This window comes from Montipora foliosa, chromosome 11, assembly GCF_036669935.1.
Source record: "Montipora foliosa isolate CH-2021 chromosome 11, ASM3666993v2, whole genome shotgun sequence".
Taxonomy (NCBI): Eukaryota; Metazoa; Cnidaria; class Anthozoa; order Scleractinia; family Acroporidae; genus Montipora; species Montipora foliosa.
In genome coordinates this window covers 41,091,046-41,100,482 of record NC_090879.1, presented here as the reverse complement: position 1 = coordinate 41,100,482, position 9,437 = coordinate 41,091,046, and the positions used below count along the sequence as shown (strand labels likewise).

At 39.9% G+C, this 9,437-nt stretch overlaps 1 protein-coding gene and 1 pseudogene across 1 annotated transcript in view; one reads left to right on the top strand and one right to left on the bottom strand.

Annotated features, from left to right (window-relative positions):
* The first annotated feature begins 443 nt into the window (after nucleotides 1-443).
* On the top strand, nucleotides 444-4,474 carry LOC137977111 (uncharacterized; annotated as a pseudogene).
* Nucleotides 4,475-7,769: 3,295 nt separating this feature from the next.
* LOC137977110 (uncharacterized) overlaps nucleotides 7,770-9,437 on the bottom strand; it is a 1,761-nt gene continuing 93 nt past the window's right edge. The window contains exons 1-2 of the mRNA XM_068824389.1: nucleotides 8,644-9,437; nucleotides 7,770-8,175 (exon numbers count right to left, since the gene is read on the bottom strand). The exon at nucleotides 8,644-9,437 is cut by the window's right edge and continues 93 nt beyond it. Of these exons, the coding sequence (XP_068680490.1) occupies nucleotides 7,770-8,175; nucleotides 8,644-9,437 (1,200 nt within the window). The remainder of the gene's footprint in view (nucleotides 8,176-8,643) is intronic.

The window sequence follows — 9,437 nt, the reverse complement described above, 5'->3', positions numbered from 1 at the left end:
GGCATCAGAAAATTCTGCCTGGTTGCCTTCGATGATGCGTTAGGAATCATTTAATTCACCCAGCTGTTTTGCAATCTCGCCGTGATTGCTCTCTTGTAACGCGTTCTTGATCTCAACAATTCTGGTCAAAATATTGCGGAATTCGGAAGCCGTATTTGCTCGGTTGTTTGACATCACGAATCAAAAGATCAAACCACACTTGGAATCACCCCAAAAGAAACTTGCTGCCGATAACGCCGCCGAAATGCAACAGTGGCGAGAAAATACGTGTAAAGAATGCAAGAAGTGGTGGGATGCCATTGGTCCATATAAGCATGCGACACACTTCTATTGGCCAGCAGTTCAAGCCCAAAGTAGTTTTGATAAGCGGATGCAGGCAAGTTGCAGGCGCCAACAGGACAAAGAAGCTCGCTGTTTACACTAAAATTTAAGTCTTTTCTAGTATGCCGAAACAAAATTCTCCTCGAAAATTCAAGAAAAGGAACAGACGTCCCATACAATGCTCTCGTTGTGGCGCAAGTTATTCCTATTCAGGATCAAGGTCGCATTCATGTGGTGGGGATGCATTATCGGGATCTGACAAAAGGGACCTGAATGAAATCTCCGACACCGAACTACAGCAAGAAGAATCGGACATTAGAAGCGACTGCCACGACTGTGATGACACAGAAGCTGTCTGTGAACACTTGCTGTCCTCAGATATCCGAAGGAGGTTGCGAGACCGGTTGAGAAAACGGCTGAATGAAGAGGACTTGGCTCATTTTGACGATGATGATTCTGATAGTAACGACTGCGGAAGTGCCTCTTCTGGTGACTCTGTTAATGAGAACTGGGAGAACTGCCAAGAGGATGACGATGTAGAAGAGGATTTTGATCATGAGCAGGAACAAGTTCTCGAGACTGCCAACAAATCATTGCCATTATCCGACAAATGTGGCGTTCTTATTTATTGGTTGTTGTTATTTTTGTTGTCTTGGCAATGTGGATTTTGTCTTAGTGATTCAGCTGTGGATATGTTACTGAAGTTTCTAAGTCGTTTTTTTTTTGGTGATTGGAACCCTCAATGAAAACGGTGCCATGGCTAAAGTAGCAAAGCGTATGCCAAATACTTTGTACATGCTCAACAAAGTTCTAGGATTTATGAACAAGGATGACTTTGTGAAATACGTTGTCTGCCAAAAATGTAAGACATTGTATAATTACAAATACTGCATCCAGAAACGTTGTGGAAGGCAAGTTTCAGCTCGATGTAATTTTGTTGCTGGGCCAAGACATCCACATAGAAACAGGCGAGGTAAGGCCAGTTCTTACTACATGCATTTCCTGAAAGAGAGCTGTATCTAAAAATTGGACAGGAGCAGGAATGAGGATGTGAGATTAGGAATGCAGAGATACGATACAGGGTGTGAGGAACGAGGGTATGCATAGCTAAAAATAAATTTGAAAAAATTTAAACATGGACTGGTTTTGCGTAATTACCCTTTTCAGTAATAGTTAAATAATATTGTTTAACTGCTTTGGGAAATTACTTGTGTTAACAAGTGACCCCCTTCCCTGCTGTGGCCGATATAATGCACTAACGAGGTGACGAGGACAGCAGTTTCCTTTTGTGAATGCAAGTAAATTCCCAAAGCAGTGAAAGTGAAAAGAATACCCATGCAAAAATGGTGTATATTGACCTTTTGTTCAAATTTATTTTTAACTGCAGTACATTGTTATGTTTTGTCCTTGATATCACTTCCCGCATCTTGTGCCCCTGAACACAGGCCCTGGTATCCTTGTTACCAAGTCTCAGTTCCACTTTTAGACATAACTGGATTATTTGTTCTACTATTTTTTTTGTTGATTAGATCCCTCACTACAGGATCTGGTACTTTTATTTTGTCACAGTGGTCCTTGTAAACACAGTTAATTTCTGGTTTTTACCAAAAGAACTCGACTGGGTTTGTTTTGTATGGTTTGCTTGTTTGGTTTGTTTTCTTTTCCTTAAAAAATGGATGTCCATAGGGTGCCAGTTTAGCACTGAATACACCAGCCCCCCTCCCCCCCCCCCAATATGATTTCAACTCCAATTCTGGTACATGATGGAAATGTTTATTCTAAAACTGGGAAAGGTTTGTAACCCAGGAGTCATATCATAAGTACCCATTGACTGTGGTCCTGAGGACTGTTTCAGGTGACATCGACTAATGTTTTATTCAGTTGTGAAAGACAGTTTTTAATCACAATAACAACATGGTAATATTTCCAGAAATTTGACAACTGACTGCTTAACAGAGTCGTGACTGTATTTGCTACTGTACTTACTTTGATATTTAGATTTATGTGTCTGTGTTTTCCTTAAATGGTTTTTAATGATGTCTTTTTTATTTACATGTTTTGAGATTGCTTGCTTACTCTTTTCTTAACGCCCATGTGATGAACTACTTTTGAAGACAGTGTGAACTGGGATAAAGACGTTTTTGTACCCAAGGATGGTTTATCCATACAACTCTGTCATTAAGTCGTTACAAGAGCTACTTAAGAGGCCTGGTTTTTGGGATAAATGCCAAGAATGGAGGAAGCAGGTTTTTCCGGACAAAATCAAAACAGACATATACCAGGGAAATGTCTGGAAAGAGCTGTCGTCAAATGGGGTTTCTCTGTAACATCAACAGTTTAGCTGTCATGCTTAATGTTGACTGGTTTAGACCACACAAACATTCCCCAGGATCTGTTGGAGTGATTTACCTTGTCTTGCTCAACCTTCCTCGGCATGCGAGATATATTGGCATTTTGCCTGGCCCATCTGAACCAAAACTTACTGCAAACACATTTTTGGAACCACTTGTCCAGGAGCTGCAGACACTGTGGGCCTGCAAAGAACGTTTCTCGGTTTATGGCAGTTAAATGCCCAAACAAGGTTGGTTTAATCTGTGTGTCATCAGATATTCCAGCCACGAGGAAAATTGGAGGCTTCCTTGGTCACATGGCATCACAAGGATGTTCTCGCTGCAAGAAACAGTTTAATTCTGGAGCAGGTCTTGATTTCAGTGGTTTTGATAGAGAGAATTGGCAGCCACGAGAGTCATCAGAACACAAGCGTTCAGCAAAAGCAACACTGGAGGAAACAAGTCCTGCGTCACAACAAAGGCTTTGTGCAGAGTTGGGTGCCAGGTATTCCGTTTTACAAGACCTTGAATACTTTGACTGTATACGCTATTTTGTGGTGGATCGTATGCACAATCTTTACCTTGGGACCGCAAAGCACATGATGAAAAATGTGTGGTTAGACGAGAAAAATGATTTCATCGATGATGACGACCTTCAAAGCATCCAAGAACTAGTCGATTCAATGACAGTCCCACAGGACATTGGGCGTATCCCAGGATTTACTGCTGACCAGTGGAAAAATTGGACAATAGTTTATTCATTGTTTGCACTGAAGGGAGTTCTTCCTGACAACCACCTGGAATGCTGGCGTCACTTTGTTCTTGCGTGCAAGTCTCTGGGCAAGAGAGTCCTGACTGACAATGATATTGAACTTGGAGACAGACACTTGATGGCATTTTGCAAAATATTTGAGGAACTTGTCACTCCCAATATGCATCTTCATGGTCATTTGAAGGAGTGCCTTCTAGATTATGGACCATTTCATTCCTTTTGGTGCTCTAGCTTTGAAAGATTTACAGGGGTTTTGGGCTCTTTCCACACAAATAATCGTTCCATTGAAATCCAGTTGATGAGAAAATTTTTGATTCAGGCTAAGGTCAAGGACATCAAGTACCCTGACACGTACCAAGATTCTTTTGTAGAATTTGTTGAGAATTGTCAGACCTCAAGATCAGTCAAGATCACTCAGGAACCAATTGAACACTATCTTAGCCTTAAAGAACACAGAGAAACACCTGTTAAAGATTTAAGTTGTTGTGACTGGGCAGCAAACAGCTGCATCTGTCCTGTATCAGCTGTGAAAGATGGAACACTAGACAGTAATGACTTAAATGCACTTGAGGTTGTGTACCGGGAGCTGCTGGGACTTGGTGCAAGGAATCACATTGAAATACCCTTTACTGTCTCAGAATTAAAAATCATCAGAATAGGGTCAGTGCTATATGGATCACAGTAAAGCCAGACTACAAGGAATTCATTTGTTCTAGCTAACTGGGTAGGAATAGAAGGGTCTCTAGCCACAACTACAGGATATGATGATCTAAGACCAGGACAAGTTGTGACATTCTTCCGGCATCGCATTAAAGTGAAATCAATGTTGTCTGCTTCATCAGACCAGAGATATGAATTTTATATTGCAAGAGTGAACTGGTATTCAAAGCATCCTGAACGCTATGGATTTGGAGTTCCAGTAGAAATTTGGTGTAACACATTTGATGTGTTTGGACCTGCATGTTTCATTCCTGTTCAACGAATCACGTCACTTTGTGCATGTGGAGAACTAGTTCACAAGAAGGAAACCGTTCTTGCTGTGACAGCTTGAGTTGAGTTGCTGATGTCAAGAAGAAGCATTAACGCCAACTTTGTGAATGATTATGCACTAAATCAATCACAAAGTATGTAAAATGGGTTCTACTTTAGTGAAAAAGGGCCTTATGACAAGTTATGTAAAGGTGACTTGAACAAACTTGGGTTAAGAAATCCTGTTTTTGGCCATGTTACCCTGAGTTCCACACCAGTAACAATCTTATTGCATTCCGAGTAAAATGACCCTGCATTTGTCAAGATCACCTGTAACGTGCAGATTTTTCAAGGGTATTCAGCTGAGACAGGTGTTACCAGCTAGAGCCCTGAATGACAGCTCTGGGATAGTCCTCTAATGAGATCTCAAACTAGCAATGCATCCTACTTGGCTATTTTTGAGAAAAGATACTTGGTATGGCCAATCAAAGCAAACCAACTTTCAAAACAATTTAGCCTTAAGCCCTAGCCAAACGAAACGCAAGTCATCGCAAGTCGACGCAAGTTTTGTTACTTTGTTATTTTGGACGCAAGTCCGCCCAACTTGCGTCTCGTTTGGCCACTCAACGCAAGTGGATGCAAGTTTTCGCAAGTCATTCGAACTTTCTTGGTTACCATGGAAACCTTTTAGCCAATCTGATGCCGCTGTTTGAGCGGGAATCTCAAACTATTTCGCGCCTTTCGCGCTTTCCCTTTTGACAAGATGGCTTCTGTCACGGAGCAAAATTCGGAAAACTTAAGCCCCGAAGAGCTAAAAGAAAACAAGGATAGGGAGTTAAAAAAACATAAGAAAAAGGAAAACCATAATAGGAGACCTAGTAGCGGTGGAAGTATAAGCAGCAGCTACAGTGAAAGTAGCAGCTCTTCCGAGTCTGAGCCTAGGAAAAAGAAAAAAAACAAAAATTCTCACAAGAAAAACAAGTCGGCAGTTCCAAAGAAGAAGTCTTTTGGACGGAAAAAAGGGAAAAGTTAAGAAATCTTTACTTTGATTGAGCTTTACGAGGCAAGGCCCTGTCTTTGGGATATCTCCTCGTCATCGTACCACGACAGAGAGGCGACGAGCAAAGCCAAGAATGACATCGAGGTAGGTTGTAACATTTTTTAACCTCGTTGACAACCAGAAATGTCTTGTTGTTTTCCGCGATATAAATAATGCATGATTCACGTGATTTATATTAAAAATGGTGGAAGTGCGGCACAACGTATCATGAATCCTGTCTTGTAAATGTATTTTCTGATATTTTTCTAAGAAATGCTGCAATATAAAAGGCACACTGCCAATTTTGATTAATTTTTCGTGGTTTTAACCTTCAAGATCTTATTGAAGCAAGTTTGAACGTTCACCGTAAAAGATTGTGTTGTCTCGAACAGCGACCAGTACTGAAACCCGGAAAACTACTGGTCGCTGCGGGTGAGTGGTACTATGATCTTGAGCTCATTTTCTTCAGGGATTCTCTTTCTTTCCTTCGATTTCTTTTTGATGGCTTTATTCTGAAGACAAACACCAGTGTTTTTTAGGACTTCTTACAAAACGAAACAAATGAATCGGAGAAATGATACTCGCATTTTAATACAGGAAAATTTAAGCAATTGTCTCGAATATGCCCCTGAAAAATTCAGGTGAATTCTTCGATGAATCCATGACCTATTCAACGTCGGTGTAGTGCTCTTAACAAAATTTATGACATTGGAATGAACTGTTGTCTCGGCAAGCAGGTTAAAATGTTTGATACTTTTTTGTCTCCAGTCGTGGCTTCTCTTTATCTTTCCTTGAATAAACGTGACAACTGCGTTGCTTGCTTTTTTCAGGCGTATACATGTATGAAACCACCTTATTCTTACTTTACTTTTCATTTATGCTAACTTGTTACAATAATTATTATTCATCACAGAAAGAACTTGACAGAGACTGGTCAGAGATCAATTCCCAATTGGTCTCCCTTAGGGCAACCCTGGGGCAAAATTTGCGGAAAATCAACAACACCAAATCAGGACAGGGTACTGATGAGTTATTTAAGCCTTCGTGGATTTTTTTCAAGTCCATGCAATTTTTAGTACCGGTTATGGAGGCACGGCACAATAGTCGAGATAATATGGGAACTCCAAAGAAGGAATCCCCGGCCATGGATATGCCCTCTACCAGCAGGAAACAGCCAAGGAAGAATTCTATGTCAGAAGAGGTTAAAACAAGTTTGATGAAGGAATGTTTAAATGTAATGAAGACACCTGCCTCACACTCTCCAGTTGACTCCATGGAACAAGTATTTGGAAATCTTGTAAAACAAAAACTTTGTTTGCTTGATCCTTATAATAAGGTGGTGGCTCAGCAGAGAATAATGGAGGTGCTATTTGACCAGGAGTTTGCCCAGTTTGGGACTCAAAAGGATCTTTCTGGAGATCATTCCCATTTTTCCTTGCCACAGCCAAACCTCCAGCAGCTTCATCCTCAAGCTCCTACTTTTTAGATGCCAGGTTCACAAAATTACTACAACTTTTAAGTTTCTGATTCTCATGTTTTTCAATTTGAAAAAAAACATTTGTTTGTCTTTACTGTTGGTTAATTTTCTTAACTAATCTTAAATTTAGTATTCATGGTTTAAAGGTGTGAATTATTTTAAATAGGTTTGTACAAAAATTTTTAAAACCAAAAGGTTTTAAATTTAAAAGCATTTTGGATGTCCAACATCCCTCTTCAGCTTTAAACTCAAAAAACTTAACAAGTGATAAATTAGTATGGTTCATGAACATTTTTTCCTCCCAATGTGCAAAGCCTCCTTCCTTTAATTTGGAAAGACCAGGTGGTGTCAAGAATTGAAAATTACCCTTCAGAAGACATCGGAGTTATTGTGCAGCATGTCAAGTTGTCATTTATTCTCATCAACATAGCCGACACCATATCCATGGGGTTATTCAGTCATTACTTTTGTTTACATGTTGTATTTACATAACACTGAATAGCAGTTTGTCTTCCAAAACAAGTTTTTAACTCTCTGTTTTTATCAACAAATAATTTCTTACGTTAGATGTCATTTTGTACACTTGTTTGTATAATATTAAAACACAAATGCATGTATGTCACTGAAGCTTTCACGACACCAGAATCTAACACCAGACAGTCTTTATTCCCACTTTTAACATGACAGCATGGTAACCATGTTTGTTGCTGGAATCATTATATTATATTTTTGCCTAGAAACCTGTTTTTATGCTAAGCCAAACACTTTCTTTTCTTTGTTTCTGGCACAATGGGTGAGAATTCATAATGGATCATTGACTCAGAGGTAAATTTCAATTTGCTTGAATAAAAAGAACTTGTTTTAAAAATGTGTTTGTTTCTTAACAGATGAAACCTTTAACCACTGCCATGGCACAGCACCTTCTCTAACAAAGTATTCTGTAAAAATATCCCTCACTGCTTTGGAATATGTGCTGCTGTTATGACCAGACCTAGATGACGTCATTGGCAGCAATGATGTGCATGGCTTGTCTGTCTGCTCTCTCCAACAACCCCTGATCACATCTCCTGTTACAGGGTCATCCCTATCCACCAGATCATGTGGACAGTATGTGGAGCTTGATATTAGAATATTGTGCAGTATCAAGCAGGCAAGTGTGATATCAGTGACATAATCAGGATCAAGTGCCATAGGTCTGAGGAGAACCATCCATCGATTGGCCAAGATGCCAAAAAGGTTTTCCACAAGCCGTCTTGCACGACTATGCCTAAAATTATTAAGTTAATGGTAAAGGCAATATTAGTTAACAGTAACATGAGAGACCAAAAAACAGGTGCTCTCGTATTGTGTTTTACACTTGTTTTGAGGAGCACTTGCGTTTGATAGGTTGTTGAAGCACCAAACAGTGAGCAAAATGTTATGCACTAACATGCACATCTATCAGTATTGCTTTATTAATGCTCACCAATCTGTTTGCATACTTCCACCAAAACAAAATATTTGATTGGCTCTTACAAAACCCTATTGTTTACCAATCAAGCTAAGAGCAAGAATTCTGCGAGTAAATTGCACTGGATTAACATTTTTTGCATTGTGTTTACATAAAGCATCACTGCTGTTAGCCAACCAGAATTAAGTAATTTTTTCATGTATTTTATTAAGTCTGTAAAAGTGAGAAATTCTTTCCTTTCTCTTCGAGGATATCATTTTTGAATACCAAATTTCTCATACTTGCCTGTAATTAAAAATGCGCTTGTCAGGTGTTAACCCTCTTTGGGCGTATGGCTTTAACAAAAACTTGCGCATACCAAATGCATCATTTCCCAGTAGGACGAATGGTACTTTGTCCTTGCCAAAAGGGAGTGGACGTGGATTGGGAAGTTGAAGAGAACTATTTTCTAAGGAATTTAGCAGACCACAGTTGTTCCATACACCACCATCAGAAACTCTTCCGTTTGTGCCAACATCAGCATAGAGGCATTGATATTCGGGACCGGCTACGGCCATAAGCACAATAGAGTGTGACTTCTTGTAGTCAAAGAAATATGATCCTGATCGAGGGGGTGGTCGCAGGACAATATGCTTGCCATCTACAGCACCGATGCAATTAGGGAATTGCCATCTCTCTTCAAAACGATGGGCAATTTGTAGCCATTCTTCCTCAGTAATTGAGGTTGGAGATTTCAAGTACTTCTCCCTAAAACACTTGAAAATAACCTGGCAAACTTCTCTAACAATGCTGGAAATCGTCGCTCTGCCCATACGAAACTGGAAACACAAGGATCGGAAAGTCTCGCCACTCGCCAGAAATCTTATTGTTAATGTCAGCCTTTCAGCTGCTGATATCGTTTTATGGCCACCAATGACTTGTTTTTTCGAGATGTGAGGTTCCAAGACACGTAAGATTGTCAGAAACTGATTATAGTTCATACGCATCATTTCGCGATAGCCACTGAGATCTTCTGTCCTTAGTTCCTTTACAATGTTACAGAAGTAACCTTTCTCTTCCCTTCGTTTGATCCATTTCCT